At 43.4% G+C, this 22,453-nt stretch overlaps 3 protein-coding genes across 19 annotated transcripts in view; 1 reads left to right on the plus strand and 2 right to left on the minus strand.

Moving 5' to 3' along the window:
- LOC118502804 (RIMS-binding protein 2) overlaps nt 1–185 on the minus strand; it is a 90,598-nt gene extending 90,413 nt beyond the window's left edge. For 13 of the 15 annotated variants that reach the window (XM_036035443.1, XM_036035429.1, XM_036035441.1 and 10 more), the window contains exon 1: nt 40–180. The gene's annotated coding sequence lies outside the window, so the exon portion shown is untranslated. The other 2 variants (XM_036035427.1, XM_036035425.1) reach the window with 2 other exon arrangements.
- A 2,291-nt stretch (nt 186–2,476) lies between these two features.
- On the minus strand, nt 2,477–12,655 carry LOC118502807 (alpha-tocopherol transfer protein-like). Of its 2 annotated transcripts, none has more exons than XM_036035445.1 (5): nt 12,479–12,655; nt 4,141–4,429; nt 3,594–3,785; nt 3,100–3,520; nt 2,477–3,035 (listed from the first exon to the last, which is right to left on the minus strand). In XM_036035445.1, exons 2-5 carry the CDS (start codon nt 4,230–4,232, stop codon nt 2,850–2,852), a joined length of 891 nt encoding a protein of 296 aa, XP_035891338.1. In that variant the 5' UTR covers nt 4,233–4,429; nt 12,479–12,655; the 3' UTR covers nt 2,477–2,849. The 2 variants fall into 2 exon arrangements, with proteins under 2 accessions (XP_035891338.1, XP_035891339.1); XM_036035446.1 differs by lacking the exon at nt 12,479–12,655 and adding an exon at nt 12,211–12,397.
- A 4,112-nt stretch (nt 12,656–16,767) lies between these two features.
- LOC118502809 (alpha-tocopherol transfer protein-like) lies at nt 16,768–22,447 on the plus strand. Of its 2 annotated transcripts, none has more exons than XM_036035448.1 (4): nt 16,768–16,903; nt 21,108–21,430; nt 21,497–21,857; nt 21,928–22,447. In XM_036035448.1, the coding sequence occupies exons 2-4, from the start codon at nt 21,156–21,158 to the stop codon at nt 22,168–22,170; spliced, it is 879 nt and encodes a 292-aa protein (XP_035891341.1). In that variant the 5' UTR covers nt 16,768–16,903; nt 21,108–21,155; the 3' UTR covers nt 22,171–22,447. The 2 variants fall into 2 exon arrangements, with proteins under 2 accessions (XP_035891341.1, XP_035891340.1); XM_036035447.1 differs by lacking the exon at nt 16,768–16,903 and adding an exon at nt 17,360–20,791 and having other exon boundaries at nt 21,928–22,445.
- The last annotated feature ends 6 nt before the right edge of the window (nt 22,448–22,453 follow it).

Raw genomic sequence — 22,453 nt, forward strand, 5'->3', positions numbered from 1 at the left:
CATACAAGCAATATGTAGACCCGCAAAAAGTGGAAAAACCTGCCCAAAAAGGCTGATGTTCGGGCCCAACGTCCGCCCCACCCTCCTTGCAGGAAACGTTTCAGTGTCCGATGGAGAGGGAAGCGACACCAGTTGGAGTTGGAATTTGGGTCACTTCTCTACGCACCACTGGCCACTGGAACTGTGCAACTCTTTCTGAACCATTCGCTCCGTCGGTCCGTGGTGGGTTCGCACCGTTTTCCTCCTTTCAACTAGCAGCGTGCGTGTGTGTGTGTTGCTTTCCAGACAAAGTTACTCCCGAGTTCCGATCGATGCGAGCGCCGCCTAGTGTTGAGTGGGAGCAATTTTACGAGGACGCCCAGAGCAAAAGCGGGGCTGCCTACCAACACGTCACGATGTTATGCAACTGCAGACGGGGCACCAGAACCGGGCAGCAGGTGGGAGCAGAACAGCACGATGCTAGCTGCCTTGCTCGCTCTCTCGACTTGACCGCCTTCATATCAGCCAGAGGTTCTCTTTCTGACCAGGATAATTTTATTTTGATTCAATGTTGAATAAAAACTTGCATGCGTTTGTTTCCGACTGCTGGTGCTGGTGCTGCTGATACGGTTGCTGCTGCTGAGAGCATGTTCTACAGCGTCGGCGCACTAGAGCGCTCAGGGTCTCTCATGAGTGGCGGAAAAATTGAGCCAGAACTCACGACAGCTTCCGTTGAGCTTTCGGCACAGGGTGGTTAAGAACAATGATATGAATTTTGATTTTGATAATGTTATTTGGTTTTAAACTTCTTTGAGACTATGTTTAAATTTTTGATACATATTTTAAGTTTGATAATTTTTTTGAATACTTCTTAGTGTATATTTATCCACACATATTTTAAAAATAAATCTTCATCGGTCACCGACACGGCCAATGTTCTAAGCCCTGTGCTATACCTCGCTACGTTGCAGTACTTGCACTGTACTTCCCAATGGCTAGCGACACTGCAATCACTTTGCAGGAAGAACTTTGCTTGAGGTACGTCATTCGGCACAGCGTTGCCTTAACATACTCGGTCAGTGGAAAGCTAAGTAGAACATTAAGAGTAGTAAAACTGAAACACAGCTGTAGGAAAAAAATTCTTTGAAATTTGTTGAAGCCCTGTGGATAGGTCATGTTACTTGTGAATCAAAAAATAAATATCTTGGACTGTTTAATACAAATATAACAAATATAAGAACAAAATCAACGAACCCAATTTTTTCACTCTATCGACAATTTTTTTCACTTTGTTTCGATAAATTTCGATTTTCTCTACGTTTCGGACTAGACCGTAAAACTGAAGGATTTACTTGATCCCCACCAGTTGATTTGCCCTCATAACGCAACCTTTCGTTCTTTAGATGGTAAAACATTATTAATTATGTATTTTTCCAAAGTATGAAACAGTAACAAAACCATTTCACCGTTTTTCCTCCTTAGTCCGGTATGCCATCGTCCCTGAGACCGAAACGTTACAGCGAAAGGTCAGCTGGTTGGTGTAGTTGTTGCTCTGGGACTCTTTTTTTTTGTTTGTTTCATCCGCCGTACAATGATTAGGCAAAATAACACACAACCGAATAAAAAGCTAAAAACACACGAAATATTCCCATCCGCCCAGCTGGTTAAGCGGGTCGGGATTTAGTTTAGCAACAAATTGCCCCTTAACTGCTGCACCCGTTCACTACGGCGGAGGACGGGATGGGTGGGATGGTGGAGAGGGAAGAGGCGAGTGGGATGTGTGCTATGCCTTTTTTCTCTCCTTCTCGTCGTTTTGTTTTTGGCTGCCTCTTTTTAATCCGCAAAACTTTTTCCACCACCATAGTCCAGAGCTGCAGAAAGCGGCAATCATTTGCACGGCTCGCAATGGCAGGAAATTGTGGTGCACGGAAATTATGTGTGCAGGGGGGGGGGGGGTGGGGTGGGGGGGGAGGAGGTTAGGAAAGGGGAAACCGAGAGACCGGTTTTACGCTTTCTGGGGTTGGAAGGAATTGGGAGGCCAGAAAAACACGATTAGACTTTTAATCAACAGCATCTACACCATAAACGGCCATGAGGCGTGGGGTGTGAGTGTGGTTTTCGGCTAAAGGATGCGGGCTTTCCGCTTTTTCTGGATGCTAAAGGTCAACAGAGGGAAGGAAAGGGGGACGAGGGGGTGGCTGAGATAAAAAAGACGAAAGAGATATTTATAAGGAACTGTTGTTTTAGAGGTAAAGAGGGATTTGGTGTGAGTGTGTGTGCTGAATTACCTGTTGTATATAGAGACACACTCAGGCACATGCTTTTGGGTGCATTAAGTAAATGTTGATTCGTGGTTATATCTGCAGTTTTTTAAATCTATTTAATCAAGCTTACAAACCTTTTCTACTCAAATAAAATCAGCATGAAATTAGATTTCTTTCACAGCAATTCGATAGCAATGGACGATCAAGGTATCATCATCCAAACAACCTGCACATCTCGTTCGCAAAACCCCGACCGGATGTTCTTGCTTCGTTGTCTTTATTTACAAAATTCCAACTAGAACGTGGTTGCTTTCGCGACACTTCAAACAGGCACACGGAGATACATTAAGGGATAGGAGAGAGAAGAAAAATAAAAACATTCAAACCGACCTTACGACTAGGGATTAAAATAACAAACGCTTTGATATTTGCAACAACACAAAAAAACCATACACGGATCCAGACGGAAGGTTCCGACCCGACGAGTTAGTGTCCCTCTAGCTAACACAACACAACATGTTTCCCTCCCCTGTCTGGTGAATCCACTACAACCGAATAATATCACGAAACGGTTCGTCCTGGCGTTTGCGGCCGACCGGTGCGGCCCTAGTCGATCTCCAACCCCCGAAACGCTTTCACCGGTGGTTTAATCTGGTTGGCGCTACCATTTTTCTGCTTGGGAGCTTCCTTCAGCGCGCCGGAATCCATCAACCAGTCGCGGAACTCCGTTTCCAGGCGCTTTTTCTGCTCCGCATGCATTGTGGCTACCTCGTCGAACGGTCCTCCAAAGTCCTGAGGAAAAGGGAACAACACGGGTGAGCTACTAATTCCTCGATCAAGAACACAAACTACAAACCTTTGGCAAGTAATCGACTCCGACTATTTCTTCCGGTCCAGCCGTCGTGAACTGCAGCAGCCCAAGCAGTTCCGACTTGATCAACGGTTTCACCAGTGCCATCACTTGATTGATGAACGAAGCGGTATGGACGATGTAGATCTTCTTCAACCGGACCGGATGTGCGTCCTGGATGTAGTTCATGAACACACGCAACGGACCGAACTGTACGCGGGCCAGATGTCCCAACCGGACGCCCTTCATGTCGAAAATGACGATGTAACCCTCCATGATGCCGTCCACGCTGATCTGAGCGTCGTTAAACATGCAGAACGATTTCACCGCCTCGGTAAAGTTCATCTTGGACGGGTCGGTATCGGACAGGCGGTAGTACAGCAACCGATAGCCTTCCGGTGTTGTCCGTGGCAGGGCCACCATATGTCTGCAAGATGGAAGTATATGATGGCAGCTCGTTCTCCCTCGTGTGGTGTTGACTGCAAACCGGCGTTACTTACGTGGCGTTCAGTGTCATCTGCACACCCGCTCCCATAATATCTCGGTTGTCGAATATTTCCGGCGAGTTGGCATGAATCTGTGCATACTTCTGGAGCGCCTTCTTTGCGTCGTCCAAGTTCCAGAGGCAGGCGTGCAGGAACAGGTGAGCATGATTTTTCGAAAAGCTAGGAAAGCGTGGCTGATCCTTCATCCTGTTGGCGGTGAGGGTTACGGAAGAGAAATTAGTTTTACAATTCCAATTTTCCAATTTTAACACGCATGATAACAATCAGCACACCAGTCTGCGCTCGAAACCAGTAATCCAATTTCTGTGGCTTCTTGCAGTTTGAATAATTCAACACACGATAAGTCGATTTGTTTTTTTTTTCGGGGTGGGGTTGTGAGTTAAAATTCGCCAAAAAGAAAACAAAACGCCCAACCAGTATGCGTACTTCTTTTCTTTACGCAAGCAGTTTTAGCTGCTTACGCATTCCGCATTTAATCAAGCAAATGAAGTCATCGCACCGAGCAAGAAAATCGTTCCGTCCTGCAGTTCTGCGCTCTTACCATTCGTACAGCGTGTTCACGTTGGCGGCATGCTCTTTGGGCACTTCCAGCGGCTCCGGACTGTCTTTGAAGGGATGTGATAAAGTGGTCATTATTGGCACTAAGAGCGAGAGTCTAGCGTTGTTTTCCTTCTTCTCCTTTGCTGAGCGTGTCCCGTGTTTCCCCTATCGACACTAAAACACCGATACGGCACTACACTAGACTAGGTGGTGAAGCAAATGGTGGCTATGCTGTGATTTTTTTTTGGTGTTCTATTAACTTTCGATTCTGGTTCTGGCGAGCTGTCGAGCTGAGAGGTAGAAGAAAAGAGAATGAATATTTTAAATTATTATCATTGTGTTTGCAGGCCGGGCATTGTCACTGGCAGGCGCTGGCAGGCCCACCTCAATTATTTGTTCCCTTGGCGCATGTTTAACGAACGATTCAACGTGACAAGCACTAATGGTTTCAGTTTTAGTGATTATTGATGTGAATATGTTTTTTTTTCTTCTTATTATGGGTGTATTGGAAACAATATTTTGGGGTTATATTAATACATATCAATAGGAGGAAATCCCTGCTAAATACTTGCTATATACACAAGCAGTCGAGTACAACAATTATATTAAAAAATAGTAAATTTGGGAGTTATTTTGATGTATAAGTATAGAGCTACAGAAGTGTAAAAACAATAGTTTCATACTGATGTCACTGATAATATTGTTGTGTGATGATTGAATCCTTTTTATTTTATATTAAAATTCGGTAATGACTTTTCAATTCAAACTGTGTTCCACTAATTTCCCACCGCTGTTGAAAAATATTTAATAGGTTTTGCGAATTTATTAGCCTTAATTGAGCTACCGGGGGCAGTCCGGTGGCAGAGAAGAAAATGGCGCTAGTCTTCTCGTAGTATGACCGGGTTTCAAATCCCATCCAGACCGCCTCCCCGTACATGAGGCTCACTACTTTACTACCGATAAAATAAAGTCACAGAAAGCCAGAAATGGCAGGCCGAGACCTCTCGAGATTGTAGTGCCAAGGAAGAAGAGGAAGACTTGAGCTACAAGGCCCCATGTAGGGCATGTTTTATAACCAGACTTTTGACACCTCGCTTCGTCCAGTAATCATAATCAATACGAATTAGGATCTAATTAGAACTCGTTAGTACCATCGAAAGAATCTAACAGGTGTTAAACTTTATCTGCGTTCAGTAAGACTAGACTAGGAAATATGCAACTTTAATATTTTAAAGAGATTAAAGAATTGAACAATTTGTATTTAATTTATCTAACTCTACTTATTTAAGACAGTATCGAACATTTTATAATAAAAGTCACCAAAGCTAAGGTCGTTACGTCGAATAGTTTTATGATGTGCGTCTATTATCGACTCCATGTGTTATTCGTTGGTTGACTGGTTTTCGTATGCTTCAGGCTTCCTTAATTAATAAAAATTGGTTAAGAGTGTTAATAGATTTTCTTGTTGGCTTGTTGTATACATTTGTTATGAGTTTATAGAGACTGAGAATAAATGTCAGTTCAGGGCATGGCGACGAATCAATTTCTTTGAAAGAAGCTCTCATTTTTTTTCTAGTATGAAGATTATAAAAGAACTATTTACAGTAGAAAAGTAGTTTAAAAAGGCGAAGGTTTTGAATATCTGCGAATGTAATATCGAAAAGTAAAAACCGGTCGTTAACAAAACTCAACGAACACCATCTGAACAAGTCTTAAGAAAATGGAATTCATACATAAGATGTAAAAAAAGTAATAATAAAAAGTTTTGCTGTGTTTTATTAGCTTCTCCAACTTAATAGAACTCCAATTTAAGCTGACTATTCCATTTCTTATTTTATTCTAAAAACCTGGCTTTCGTATGATTCGGTTAAGGTCTGTTTTATCATCAAAACAAAGACATTAAAAAAATTAACACAATCTTCCTCGTGTGCCAGAGAAAATGTCTTCCCTTTAAATAAATTCTTTCAGAAAAATAACAACAATCTGTGTAATTGCCATTATTATTGCTTCTTCGCTGTACCCCCTTTTGCCCCCGTACACCGTCGGATGAAGATTGGAGATTTGTAAAAGAAAACAATAAAACATATCCACCGCGACACAACCTTGGCCATCGAAAGCTCGAGCAACCGTGTCGAAGCATGGGAAGGCGTACGTCAGACGCATACATAAACACAGCGTCCATAGCCACAAGAGAAACATGTGCGTGTTGGCGTCATTTGCTTTAGCTGCCGTTTTGCCTTCCGACTTTGCCACGCAGGGTTCGGCATGGGTTTGCATACATCATCTTCAAGGGTAGGTAGCTGGGGAAGAATTTTTCGGTGAGTTCACGTTGTGGCGATTTATGCTTTCGTGCCTTTTGTGTGGTCACTCGCAATTAGATGATGTCAAGGTTGTGAATGTAATGTTATGGAAATTAATACGAACCGGTTCACTGTAATAATTTGAGCTTTTCATTTTTGGATTGAGTTGTATTTAACCACAAAACACAATACCAGTTTTGGTGTTGTTTCAGCCAAAATTGCAAGGAATTCTCGTACCGAAACAATGGCACTATTGCTCCAGGTTCACATAATTTCGCATTCTCCGCCTCGGTGGCATGCCTATTTCACAACATAGCTACAAACACAGTACATTTTGCAAATGAATGTTAACTTTTTTTCCATCGAAATCATTAGTGACCATTAGAGCAGCAGCAGCAGACCTTCTGCGAAATTTACCCGTGTGTCAGTGTCAAACCATAGTTTACCCGAACCGATTAACGATTAACAAACCGTGCTGTTAAAACATAAATTTTGCAAAACCACTTTGCGCAAACTTTTTGATTAACGGCTCATTATATGATATCTCTCGGGAAGGAGTTAGAAGAATCAGGTAACATTTCCACAGTGGGACTCGGTGCCTCCTCTCTCTGGTACAACTCTCTCCAATACCACACATTCAAACTGTTATGTGATTCGCCATTGACATTGATGAAGTCTCTAAACATAAAATCTTCACCTCAGCTGATTGTTTTTGTTTCCTTCGCCACGGTCGTAACAGTATTACGAAGATACGTAATAATTTATGCAAAACACACACCGGATACAGAAAAAAAAATATTATGGAGGTTAGCGGGCTCACTCGGTCCAGTTTATATTTATTCACTCAATATCCTGTTTGACAGCCATCTGCTTCTGACCTTCCCAACCTCAAGCTGATGCGTGAGAATGCGTTGAGCATCCATTATACCAAACCCCACGAGTCCGAGCAGTCACGAGCATCGTAACAGATTCCGCTTAGACTTCAAAGACGCGATAACTTTCCATTTCTCTTGGCGCTTGCTCAAGATGGGGCGTTGTTTGGTTTGGTGGGGATCGTATGGATCAAAGATGTCTGTCATGTGCATGCATATTACTCTCGAATTGTTGTGGCTCTGCCTAGACCAACACTAGCGAGAAATAGCGTACGCGAGCCGAAAAGCACACACTTATAGGGGAAGATCGGCACGCTAAAGGCTCGGTCTCGGTGAATAATCGGTCCGCGGTACATCTGGCGTAATGGCATAATGAAGTGTCTTTCATCCCCGCTAGTTACGGACGTACCAGCGTTATTGGCCTGGTGCGTTAGAGATACCACCTTGTAGCGTGTTAAGGTATTACGCGACGGCAACTGTTAATAGAATTCACAAATAAACACAAGACACTTTTAGAGATGCCAAGGATTTATCCCAAGTTTTGTTTTATAGTTAACTTTAATTAAAACTTTGTTGGGCTTATTCATCAGAAAGAATTCTATTTAAATGCAAAATTTACTAATCACGTGTTTTGATTCCAAATAGGAGTTAATTGAAATTGTTCATTTTGAAGATTTCCAATACTTTTTAGCCAAACCATTGTGTACATTATAATGCTGTTATAGCAATTACGAAAATATGACTCATTTAAGCATATCTTAAAGGCATATCAATATAAGACTGAAATATCCTCGACAAGTCGAGCAAGATAATTTCTCCAAAATTCCTCATTGTTGATCCATCCTTTTGATCCATTTGATTTGATCCATTATTAGTGGTAACAAGGCTCTTCCAACGATAAATAAAATATGTATCTCACAATAAAGTTACAAAAACCCGCAAACAAAATCATATTCAAGTACCCACAATCCATATCGAGCCACATGCAATCGACAAAAAATATACGGAATGCTCTCCAGAAACACCTGAGACTCGGTGGCGTGTCTCGCAACTCACTTTCATTCGGCCCCAACACAGCGCCCCTTCCATTTGCCTGCATGTTTTCGTGAGCCGTTATGTGAATTGCTTTCATCCCCAACAACGCCCCAAACCCATCGTACCACCAACGGGAAGAAACCGAAAGAGCTTGGAGCACCGAAAGTGTACTTGTCCGAAAATTAATGTTCCGTCGACCCGGCGCGTGGTTACGTTAGCGCGCGTACAGTCCCAGCAGACCGGCGGGCCTTTAACGCGCTGGTCGCTGTACGTTCGGTTGACCGTGTGGCTCCCCGGCGCAATGAGAGGCGGTAACGAAGTTACACAATCTTTTCATCTTGGTTTGCTGTACTTTTCACCTATGCGTGTATGTGGGGCACAATTTCACACTTACACTGGTCGTCTCATTTATGCAGATTGATTGTCAGGTAGGCATCTCGTTGAAACTCTCCCGGGAAGTAAGGTGCGTAAGGTATGTACAATGGTGAAGTTACCCGTTAGTAGGTGTGATGTGATCCTAATCAAAGGAAGTTATTGGTATAAAATATTCGATACAAATGATAGTAGAAGATGTAGAAGAAGACTTTATCAAACCCTGGTGCAGATTCGTCCAGATAATTGTCTTGTGGGCTTCATTTGTTTAATTAAAGAAGATAGCATCAAATCAACCTTGAAGCCCCAAGACTTCAGACGTTCTTCATAACATCCGTTTTCGTCTGTCAAGTGTTGTTTGCCCAGAAATTACGTGATCACCATGCTTGATCATTTAAATTTTTGAGGATTTTTTATATATATTGATAGAATCGTCTGCCCGTTCTTGACTGATCACCCAACAAACAAGCCTCGGTCAAGCTTCCCTACCAGTCAAGAGCGCGTTATGGGTTTCGTAGATCCGAGACCGAGACGATTGACGTAAATCGTCGATACAATAATGACGCGATTTTGTTGTATCCTTCGCACTGGGAAGAGGTAATAGCGCTTGTAATGGCATAACACGTCGACGCGTTAACCTTGATCATCGTAGGGACATCGAAGCGGGAGATTCTGATACAGTCAGGTATAGTTCCCCCAGTTACTCACAAACCCTGGCTATCATCAGAATGAAGTTGCAGTTAAACTAGTAATAGAACCACACGTACCTCACACACAAAGACTTTATGCAAAGGCACCGGACCAACCCCCGGTAGTTCACCTTGAACACCGTTCCTGTCTATTAGCTAGCGGATAATTGTACTTACGGGAGCTGGTCTACCGAAGGTGAATCGAATTAAAAACTTGCACTTGATAAGCACATTAGATAATGATAGACTTCAGGCTGACCTGACCTGGGCTAGCCACTTTAGAAAGCAAATGTCAAGGAGATCGAACGTTACAGAACGGCTTCTAGTTCTCTTTGTTTTTGATGTGTTGATTGAAGGGTAAAAATGGACCAAACCTCGAACTGCACCCGCCATGGAATGGTATGGAAAGTTCACGCTAAACCTCATGCCAACTGAACATTGACCCACATTCGGAGCCCCATCTCGAGCGATCGTGCTGGCCGATTGGTAAGCGAGCCGCAAGTGGTAACTGTATGCAATGAAAGTACAGTTACGTCATGAGCAACAAGCATGATGGTTCGCCTTAGTATTACAAACAGCAACCGCTACTGATCAGCTCAAACTGTGGGCCGCCGTCCGGACGCTTTCAGCAACAAATCCAAACCCAAAGAACAAGGTTAGGTAGCTTGCGCCGGTTGCAGCAAGGGTTGTATTGCGATCGGTGGCGTCGATGGCGGCAGTAGCTGCACAATCGACATAATCGGGGCGCTTCTTTATGCTCGCTACTGGCCCACGCTACTGGCCAAGGTCGTTCTGATAAACGGTTCGAACGGCTTGTACGTACGGCTGTTTGCTTTGTACGGACGGGCCACGGGCCAAGGTTTCTAGGGCAGGTACCGATTGCATCCGATCGGTTCGGAATCGATTTTTGATTGCAGCTGGTTCGCCTGTGCATTCTTCCTTCCTTGTGCGATCATCGCAACCGGTACAACATGCTTTCGGTTGGTTGCGGCCCACACGATGTTGAGGATGGTTTTTTGCTTGTTCTGATTCTTTTTTATAATTTTCCTTTGTTTCGGTTGGAAAATGGTGAATAAGCAATATCATCTCATAGCAATTACAACTCACCGGTATTAATTACTATAAAAACAATTAAAACAGTAAGTCGTTATCGGATTTCCTAGCACGAAAACGAACACCTAGCGATATGTGTGGGAGAGGCGAGTTTTATCTCATTATCAACGAAATAACACCCTCGGAAAAGTGTGTCGCTCCACTAAACGACCCGCCTAATGACATCGTTTTCACAGCCATCGTCAAATCGAACAATTTGTGTGATTAGATAAGTGTACCAGAAGGCAGACGATAATTATTTGTACTGATTGGATGCTGACGCTCTGCAGGCCAATTTAATCGTCTTAAGCAAGAAAGCTTCGTTTATGGAAGGTGAGCGAAATCTTTTAACCAGGCGGTTGATATTAATTTGATAATTGGCTGCACGATGAACCCAAGAGTGCATTAACATTGTTGCAAAAGAAGGCTTTTTTGGGCAAGCGTTGCATGGAATGATGGTGAAAAACAAGCAACAGATAATTATCAAACAAGATGGACTGTTGCATCTGTGAGATGGAAATGGAACATCAAACCAGATCACAAAAATCGCCAACAATGTGTTTGTTATTGGCCAACAGAAGAGATTAGATATTATTGAATCTCGGCTTTTACTCTCTTCTTTTTGCTTGAAACGATGAGGGCCAAAACAATAATACAACTCTTATATATTTTTAAGTCCTTTTAATCCAAAAACAGCTAAAGCAATACGGCCAGGCCGTTCCTTATGAATAAAAAATATCCGTAAACCGTTGAGTAGATTTCAAAAATAAGCGTGAAAATCTGGTACATTGTGATAATTTTTTTAACATTGAAAAAACTGTAGAAAATCCTACCATTTTTCCCTGTCAACGAATAGGTTTCAGTTCATCAAATGTTAATTTTAGCATGCAAATGAGAATTTGACCGTAATCGAATGCTCGAACTCAATCGATCTCAATTGAATCTTAATTCGAGCTTAATACGAGTTTTATACGAAGCATAAAAACATCAGCATTAAAAATATCAGCAAAAAAAGCAAACAAATATAAAAAAACGATTGTAATAGGCCTTGAGTTAAAGTTGGAAAGAAGTAGATGAACAATACGAAAATTCAACTCATAGTCTTATTTTTTCAGTGTTTTGTTTGAAGGCTAAATTACATCAGAAGGTAAAAAAGTTGATCCGAGTCGTCTTTCTTATAGATTTGCATCGAACCAACCTCCTTTACACAAAATCTCGAACAAAATGTTGCATAGTTAAGCAAATTTATTCAATATCTTCACCCAAACAGTTAAACATTTACAAAATTAAATAGCCTTATTGTTTTGGTCCATCACTGTGAACATTTTCACCTCTTTTCCTTTACTACCACAGTTGCAAGGTTGAAGCCAATTTTCTTAACCATCGGCTGACTGAAGTGCACAGTTTCGCATTTTCACTTGCATTCACTTTCGCTTTCGCGCATTGAGGCGCATTCACCAAAAGTGCATCGAATCGGTGGCACTGTAGCAGTTGGTGGAATGCACCACAATACTGTCAGCAGCTGATAAACACGTACGAAAAGTGTCGAATGAAAGGTAGCTTTCAAGAGAGAGAGAAAACCTTCCTGGTAGATTTTGTATAATCAGATAATGAGCTGTGTCACACTATTTAAAAAAAATATTTATGTTTAACCGTATTTATGTTGCACTTGCTTGTTGGAATTTACTCTGTTACTTTTACTGACACTCACTATAATATCACGTCTTGTTTCTTATTTCCAACCACCCAAAACAAGCTCTTTTCAGTCACCCTCAACACCGCACTGTCAACACCAATAGTTTTGCAAAACACCAACGGATCAGTATCGGGATGCACTTTTCCCCTGGCTGCATCCAATGGAGAAAGTGAACGAACGGATGACACTTTTCCTCGCACAACCACGCTCACTACGACGCACTCGGGGGTTAGGTTAGGGTTTTCGCCACGGTCTAACGAAGCTTAGACAACTCGCCACTTACAAGCATAACCGCACACGGCAGGCAAAATTCCAGCGGAGTAGCTAAAAACCCGCATACACACATAAACTATACGCGCAGAATGTAGGGAACGGCCACCAAGCCAACGGCACAGGCACAGCGATGTTGCTTCGCTGCTGAGCACGAACGAACTGCGTCGAGCACGGAACGGTTCACGCAAACGCAGAGTCGCTGCTGCGGTTTTGCGGTTTTGCGGCCCAGCCGAATGCTCGGCGCGAAGTTCAGTTGGGAAGGGTTGGGGAGGTCTGAGAGACGCGTCCATAAAGAAGCCCGGCCTACGAAAGCTCGTTTTTTCTGATGTGTCGGTGCTCAGGAAAGGGAAACGAAGCGAAGCTGGAAGCGAAGTTGTTGTTGCCAATTCGCTTGCACTTTCCTGCTGGGAGCCAGACGATACATCTTGATGCATCTCTCGGTATGTGTGTGTGTGTGTGTGTGTGTCTGGGGTTTACGGTCGAGCCATGTTATTATTTTATCGCGCGTCACGCGACAGCTTCGGCGAATGAAAGAGACTGCTAAAAGCAGACCAGCAGCGAGCGTCTGTATCTGACAAGCATTGGTATGCTGGAGTTGGAGTTGGAACTGTGGAGCAATCCGTTCCGGGAGTTATTTGGTGTGTGTGTGTGTTGTGTCTTATGATTTTAAAGATATCTCACTCTTTTTCTTCAACAATTCTGCTCTTCTTTTAATATCTTTTCATGTACCAAATTTAATTCGTGCGGTCTTGTTGATAAGTCTTACCAGTTCCAAGTAATTTGTGATTGCAATAACGAATGCATTTTTCTCGTACCATATCGAGCCGTACATTCAGGTGTAATGGTGTAATTTCGCGCGCACTCTTGTTATTATCATTCCACGTGTCACTCACACCGTTGCCGAGTGCGATGCGAAGGAAGCCACATGCATCTCGCTTCACTATCACGCTATCGAATTCACACACGCGACATCACAAAACATCACGAAGTGGAATAAATTATAGCCGCGATGCATCATCGTTCGGCTATTTTGTGGAATTTACTGCTATCGATTATTTCTATTGCATCGATTTTCTTGTACTGCGTTTTTTACTGCTACCTAATTATGGCTCTTTTTACGTTTTATATTTTTATTTTCCTCTTTTTCAATTGCTGCTATCAATTGCTTGACCGAAAGAAATTTTGAAAAAGCAAAATCACGCTCCTATCGTTTTTAACCAGCAATCAAAACCCCCAAATGTCGCTTCATACACATGGTCGTAGCTGCTACCGAGACCGAGTCCGTTAGCCCTTTCTGAAGCGCCCAAAGCGGTCCAAAGAAAGCACCACCAGCTGGTAGAGCTGGTGCCCACCGCCACCCTTACACCACAAAGCTCGCCGCCAAAGGGTAGCAGTAAAAAGTTTATCGCTCGGCAGAACAATGTTTATCGAACAATTAACATCAATTAACAATTTTAATTGACCTTCGGTCGGTCGGTCGGTCGGTCGGCGCTTCCTTTTTCGGTTTCGGTTTCAACACAGAAGGAACAACGCGAAAAAAGGAGGCCAAAAGGCCACCCACTATTACGGGGGAGGGTGAGAAAGCTTACACCATCTTCCAAAAACAACCCCAAACGCCGCCGGCAAGGAAAAAGAAGATTGCGAGAGACGATGTGCGAGGGAAAACTATTTTCATTTCGGACGATGCCTTTGTTCTGACGGTGACCAAATCGGTTACGATGATATAGATGTTGGGCGGGTTTTGTTCTTTTTTCTTCGGTGTTGAAGTGGCTTGTACTTCCGCTTTTATTGTTTGTGCTTTTCAGGGCTCGATTGGCTCGAAGTGGTAATATTAACAAGAACTTTTGAAACAATGGACCAACGATTGAACTTGAATTGAAGGTGTTTTAAACAAGCGAAATATTGCTTGTTTAAGTCGATTGAACGGTCAGGCTCGAATTTTCACAATATTAGTAAAAAAATATCCTTAATCGTTGCTCAACCCTCTGTGAAGGACTATTCTTTGAACTTCACATTAAAAATTTTAAATCCTAGAATTTATAAACAATTTTTTTCACCACCAACCAGAAAGGAAAGCAAATAAAGTCAAGATCGCGCTGTTTGATATTTGGAAATACATTTCTCTGGCTAATCTTTAAGCCAGTGGTGGATTACTAGTGTCAAAGGCTCTAGGACGGATTGGTTTTTCGAGTGCCCATGGCCTCGTTTTCTTATAGGCAGATTCACCCCAGCTTTAGATAGAAGACAGCATCCGCAGAAGGCCATGGACATTCGCTTGATCCTCTTCTACATTAGGCGCTGATATACATTTATAAATATATATTTTTCTCATTATTTAGTTTTTAAACTAACTTAAAGTTATCTGTAACTATTGGCTTCCTGAACTCAGCTCACCCGATGGATAATAAGTCCTGCGAAGGGGAGCTATTCGATTTTAGCTTCTATCACGTGAAGACTGGCGCAACTACAGCTCAATAAAGCTAAAAACATATTTTTATAGGTTTCCTCATCGTTCGTCATCGCACACCTTTGAAACAATTCATTATTTTTCACGCGTCCAGTTTAGTAGTATTCATAAAAAATAATATAGTGGATTAGCAGATATGTTAAATAATTTACTTATTTTGTGTATTTGTTTTTATGTTCAAAGTTCTAAATAAACAAAGAAAAAAAAAACATTTAAACTCAATCACAACTACGCTTTTAATTCGATGTCGCTCACTGTAGTATCGACTTTACAAGCGACACGATTCAACCAATCAAGCAATACGCCTAAAAGTATGCAATACCACACGACACGTGTGGTGAATTTGCTTTTCAACATCTTTGCGTTCAACAGGCGTTACGAATGCGAATGCACCTAATTCAAAATCAGTAAACTATATTAAAGACCTTAGTGCAAAACGAAGATAAACATAAAATAATGATTTGAAAAGCAATAAAACAGTGTTAAGGTTAATTTAAATTAAAAAAAATTCTATTTCAAAGTGCGAGAAGACGAATATATATGTAACCACAATCATCACCGGGTTGCCATAGAACCTGTTCGAGACCGGAAAAAGCGCCCGATCATTATCAATTTCAGCTATTGCAAACTCACCTACGAAATGTGAAACTGGTTTTCCTTTCCATCGGCCCCAGCCGTTCAAACGCGAACAAACGCACAACGCAAGTGTAATCGTTTCCGGTATTCCGACGCCGCGCATGAAGTTGTTTTTGCTAAAATTATGTTATCTTTCATTGGTTCTTCTTTAATTAAAACAAAAATCTATTGTCATTGAATCATTTTTACAGCAATCCACTACACACACCATGATAAGGAACCATCTTGGAAGCTTGGTCTTGGTGGCTTGGTTTGTCTGCGCTGTGAATTTGGGTTTATTTCGATTGTATTGCTTCCTCATTTTGCGTTCGGAAACGTGACGCTTAGCCGTGGTACGTGAGCCGCATTTTTATGGCAGTTCCGTTCGGGTCGCTTTTTATTGAGCGATTCATAACAATACATGCAACAACGGTGGAGCTGGTGGTAAATGGGAAGATGAATATTGAGTTGTAAATTTAAACAAAAAATTTGGATAGCAAATAGATGTAGAGGATGGCAATTCGAGATGTTACTTCGTTCTCCTTCCAGTAAGTTGTTCTGTTAAATCTACAAAGTTAAACAATTTAATACTATTCATCAGCATTGGAACGCATAAACTGAGCGTCCATTAACGGTGACGAAACCTGGTCAATTCTGGTGCAACATGCGCTGCCAGGTCAGGTAAGTCCAGCCCTATGCACTGTGGCTAGCGTCAGCTGTCACGAATTGCACATCACACAGCCATTCACTATACACCGCCTATAAAACTGATCAAGACTCCGTGCTGTAAAATGCACCGAACAAGAGCTGGCGTACACCGCTCTAGCGCGAAAAAGCAACGCAACAGATCTATCATAAAAAAAGAAACCGCTCTCAACATCAATCCTCATGTCGTTCGGTCGTCGAAAGCTTGCGGATACTTACGAGATTCGATCGGCGAATCAGCAAGCAAAATGTCGCACTCCCCACCGACAGGATACAGAGGAATCCACCAGGAACAGGACTCCCCGCCAAGGACCAATGTCAACTCTCCGGATATCCTTTCTGGAGCTGAGTGACTTCAACTTGCGAAAATCAGGACCCCCATGGCTACTCTGACCTCGAAACGCCACTAGACCTTCCTTCCGAAAGCTCCCTACCCAAGCGCGCGATGCAGTTCGGGCGGTGAAATTCTGCCCACCGCCTCGATACACACGAACATGAGTTGCACTTGTCGGTCGGTCGGTGGCGGTCGGTGTGCGTGTTGTTGCTTCCCTATCGATCGGTTAGATTCAGTTCGGTTTCAACTCTCGCACGGTTCGGTACACGGTTCGGCGGATCGTCTGATTCATCTTTCTCCGTTCCTTCGTGAAGGTGTGTTAATGTGTGGTGTTAAAGTTCTCCCAGCAAAGCCATTCCCGCCGCCTAGCCTAACGGGCAAAATCATTATGTCACCCGACCCGTGTCTGTCTAGCCACGAACGGAGCACTGCACCAAACAGGCAGGCCCACCGGGAAAAGCCGGTTGCATCTCGCGAGAGAAAAACGAACCGAGATCATCACACGGTTCTGACGCGATGGAGAACGCGCCCTCGGTGCTTGCGAGCGGAACAAACCAAAACACCGCAGTGCCAATCGTGGATAGGGATGTGTGTTCGGTTTTGGCTAAAAATATCGCGAAAAATCGCCACAGACAACAGACAGGCCGAACCCTTCACAGCCAGGTGTTGTCGCTGTCGAGGAATCGCCCAGGCACGAGACTGCAGGCAGAGCACCTCACCGAAAATTGATTCCTAAACGCGTGTGCAGCTGGGTGTGGGGGGGGGGGTTTCCACAGCGGGAGTTTGGGCAAAACAAAAAGCGCGAGCGGCCGGATGCGTACGCAATTGGGTGCAAATTCTGAACAAACGTTTGGCTTGTGTTGTTTACGTGGGTGCAATCAGTGTTTTTCCTGCTGTACCGATGGAAATTCGGTTCTGTTGGAGATTTTTTTTATTTCACTCTCTTGCGGGGTTTTAGTTTACTTCCAGCGGCTGTTATTACCCAAAACAAGCGAGAAAAAAAACATTGGTGGCAAACACTCTGCATTCAGTTTATGCTACGAGTCGTAAACAGAAGCGGTGTGCAAGCGGTTAAAAATCGATTGATGGTGAAAGGATAAGAACGGTTACGCTCTTTGGCTTTGGAATTGATGCGATCGGACCTGGTCAGACAGTGCTGTGGGTAATATTGTTTTGGTTGTTGGACTTCAAGCTGTGCTTCAATATACTCTTATGGAGTTGGTGAAACGTCCATACGTTACGCTTGAAAGTCACACGTTGATTTGATACTATCAAGATGATTTTGAGCATTTCGCTTCCCACGACCTTGTCGTGTCTGTGATCCGTGGGAGATTTAAATTACGACCATTTTTACCAAACCAGGATTTATTACGCTAATAACTCTTGTGATGTCATTTTCCACGCGTAAGGCGCGTAAGTGGGCCAACGGAAAGTGATAGTTTTCAGACCGTTCCCGATGGTTTGCTTACCTATCGCTTACTAGCTCCTATACCTCACCTCGTTGTGCTCCAGTGTTTCAACGCTGGACAACAGCCGAAATATGAGTGAAAATTAGTTAAACCAACACTTGTCGTGCTGACACGTTTAGAAAAGTAGGCAGCATCTCTCCATATACCTGGGCCATGCTTGAAGCATACAGCTGATCTTCCAACGTTCGAGTGTGGGGCGTAAACCCCTCCCTAGGTTCGGGTTGACGACCGGTTTTAGAGACCTCCGTAGCATAATAGCACGCGACCACACCGTTGCATAACTTTCTGCGAACCTCCGCTCGCGGTAAAGCTATCTCAGCTTTAGATAGTTAGTTGTTGCAAAATGTGTTGCCGGACAGCCATTAAAACTGTGGGCTGGAGGCTTTGCGCAACGCCAAGTCGGTAAGGGCTAATCAATCCCTTTCGGAACCGGTTTTTTTTTGTCGGATTAGAACTGCAAACAGTAGAGTTTTCCTCTTCTGATTTAAAACTGCAAACATTTTAGGATCCCTTTTCTTCTCCCTCTTTTCGATCTTCTCAGCGTTCGTTTTGTTTGTGTTCATACAGCTGTGTGAAGATGATGGGGTGTCGCAATCGAAAAACACGTGCGTCAACATGAGTTGTTGTTTTATTCAATTTTTGCGTCTCCAGAGCGCTCGTAGACGGCTGCGGTGTTTGTATTTTGATTTTTTTGTTTTTGCTACGATACTTTTGGCAGGAATTTGAATAAACTGCCCATTGCATATGCTTTATTCATCTGTCTGTCTGCTGGAGTGGACCGTCGGGCTCGAGTGAATGGCGGCCAAGGATCTTATCCTAAAGTAATGCGAAATTTTTGGATAAATTCGCTTAACTTTTGCATTGATAATGTAGCTGTAAGCATTATTTCTACTACAAACTTATGCTTTAAAAACTTGACCCAATTTAAACAATTTACATGAGATGACCCTCAGTCTTAGCGATCCATATCAGCACATTTGGAGCAACAGTGGCAAAATAATCATGGATCCTCAAATTTGATTTTTGCTTGGGTTTTATCCTTTAACGTCTACAGAATGACAACAATTTATCACGAAGAAGAGATATTCGCCAACCCCAACAGTGTTGTAGGACTCCTATAATGTAGGAAAAACTTACGAAGAAACTTGGGGCTTATTATTCTGAAAGCAGAGGCTTTATACAAACTGGCCGTGAAGAGGGCTGCTCGGTAGAATAGGCGACAAGCCACTCAGACCATTCCCCCGTAGTGAGGACCGACCATCCAACTACGTGGTATCATTAAGTCTAGTAAGCCAGAAACTGCAGGCATGATCTTAAGGGGTCGTTAGGCCAAAGAAGAAGAGGAAGAAGAGACAACCTGAACCTGGACTTTTGGTCTTCACCGTTTAGACGAATGCTCTGAAGAATATGTGAACCAAGATAGTGTGTTAGCGTGGTCTAGGTCTGATAAATGGCTGTTGAAAAAAATAGCTTTGCGTCATCGAATTACGTCGATCACGAAGACTCCCAACTGATCTCAGCAATTGGCACTCTTCATTGGCACTACAACCTCTTGAGGTCTCGGGCTACCATTTCTGGCTTCCTATGACTTGATTTTACCCAACAAATCAGTCCTGGGTACGGGATCTCAACAATAGCCAATGGAATGTTTTAGGGAAATCTCTATCGGAGGACCCTATCTAATCTATCTGCTGACCAAGATGGGATGCTTGGATGTCCAAGATGGCACCAAGTATCTGATCGCTAGGACTAAAAGTGGTCTGAAAAAAATAATGATGATTTATTTGCCATGGCCACGGTCAATGTCTGAGGTGATCGGTAATTGCCTCGGGAAGTCGAAGGGCTCTCGCAATGGAGTGGCAGAGTCTGTTAGTTTGTTAACTGATTAAATTTAAAGTCTCATCGCTACCCAAAGTTACAAAAATGTTTATACTTACAAATGTACCTGATCTGAACGTTTTAAACGAGATTCGTAAAGGGGAAGGTCAATCAATAAAACCACCCAAGGGTTTCGAATAGTATTCATGCCACTGTTGAACCTAAATCAAACGTAAATCAACAAACTACCCTTATTGAGGAAGTGAAAAATGCTTCCACTGAAGCAGTTTTGCCAAAGAGGTCTGATTTGTTTGATTACAATTCCACCAGCAGACGTTCACGGGCGTAGCATTCTCGCCATGGCGCACATGTGACGCGCAATCACGCGTCGTTGGCTACTGTTGTTACCGGCGTCGATCGTTCGTCATCCCACGTGGGGAGGGCACAATACTCAAAGAGTCGCCCCTTTTGTATAATGCCTCCCCCAAGACACCTTGGAGCTGTGTGGCTTTGTGACCTGAACTTGATCGTACGGTTGTTTAGTTGCTAAAGGGTAGTTCGGATTCGGTGTCTCGCGTACATTTGAATTTGTAATTATTTTTACACTGATAATACGATTCGCGGCTAAGCTGATGGTCGTCATGGCTCAGGTGGTTAGGTTAGAACGATTCAAAGGAAGTGATTAGACCGAAGCAACCAGACAATTACTTGTGCTTGGTGCGCGTTAAAATTTGCCGTGACGTACCGGTATATCCGTTTGAACTTTGAAGAAACAAACATGGCGGGCGCACTAACCAGCGACGACTATGCTAATTGATCATGACACGGATATGGTTTATGATGCTTTGCTTTACTGCCACAACTTTGCCAGCAACGGCAACGCCGTTCTGCCGCGTAAGCAGCCCTTGGTCGGGCGTAAGTGTTGCGAGATGTACGCCCGTATGATCCGTCAATAAATCGTCGTTACTTTTAATCGCCACCGTTGCCGATACTTGCGTTCCGCTGACCAGCTTTATGAAAGGCGTTGCAAGAGTGCAAAGAAAATGTTTTTTCCAACAGTCTATTACCGGCGGGTGTCCTTCGTAGCCAATTATGGCCCATTAGAAAGCCGATCAAGGATTGTCCGTCCCTTCGCATGAGCATGTTAGCCCCGTGTGTCCTGTCTGGCCTTTAATCGTAAAGCTATAAATGGATTTATTAATCTTTATTACACCATTTTCGTTCTCCACAGATCAGCTCAACAGGACACCCCCATTTTGATACCACTGAACCTACCACAATGGAGCACGATTTGGGCTTCGACATGGCGGAAGCACTGGAGCGCGAAGGTCTTTCCCGGGAAGATTTGAAAGCGCTGCGACATCCTCCGATCGAGGGCGTACCGGACACGATTACCGACAAACAGTTGGCATGCTTCCTGGACGCGTGTGACAAGAATATTGATGAAACGCGCAAGGTGCTTAAAATTTACTACGAAGCCCGTAAGAACGGGCCGGAACTGTTCAACAATCGGGATCCGCTTAGTGCGCCCATCCAGCAATGTCTTCAGAATCAGTAAGTACTGACGGATGAATCCACAAAGGGACCTGTCCTTCAATAAATTCTTGCTCCTTCCTGCAGAGATTACTTCCCGCTGCCAACGACACCAAACGGTTATTCGGTAGTGTTTCATCGTTTGAAAAATTCCCGATCTTCCAACTATCACTTCGATGAAGCGATCAAGACGTACTTCATGACGATCGACTCCTGTCTCTACACGCAAGGACCACGGCCGGGGATTATCTTTCTGTTTGACATGAAAAACGTTGGCCTGATGCATCTGACCCGTATCAACATGAGCTCGGTGCGGAAGTTTTTCAGCTACCTGCAGGATGGTTTACCGGCCAAATTGAAAGCGATACACGTGATGAACGTGGTTTCGTTCTTCGACAAAATTCTGTACATCATTAAACCCTTCATCAATGCGGAGATCCTGAACATGGTAAGAATGAGATGGAAAACTGTCACATTTAATCTCTGTTCTTAACCGCTTTTCCTACTATCTTTGCTAGCTCTACCTGCACTCATCAAACGCCAACATGGAATCGTTCTACGAAGAGTGGATACCGAAGAGCGGATTACCGTCTGATCTCGGGGGTGATTTGAAGTCGATCGATGAGCTGCATCAGGACCACTTGAAGGAGTTTGAAAGGCTGAGGCCCTACTACCTTGCCGAGGAGCGCCAACGTAACCCGGACGCGTCCCTCATCGAAGGATCGACCGAGAAAATGTTGAAATCCTTATCGATAGATTAAGATGGCCGTGCTCTTCCAACGCCTGAGCGCTTAATGTTGTACACTTCGATGTGATAGCCTTATAGTCTGCGCAAATGGATCAGCATTACATTGCCGATTACAGCCAAACTGCTATAAGATAGAGAAAACCTTGGGATACGGATGTTCCACAAACTACTTGGTGTGCTTTTATGTACTATACAGATATATTTGTTAAGGACCACTATTATACACATTCAATCACTGCTCCATGTTATTTAGGGTGATCAATAAAGCATATATTTGTTATAAAAACACACACAAA

The sequence above is a fragment of the Anopheles stephensi genome, chromosome 2 (genome assembly GCF_013141755.1).
Source record: "Anopheles stephensi strain Indian chromosome 2, UCI_ANSTEP_V1.0, whole genome shotgun sequence".
NCBI classification, from domain to species: Eukaryota; Metazoa; Arthropoda; class Insecta; order Diptera; family Culicidae; genus Anopheles; species Anopheles stephensi.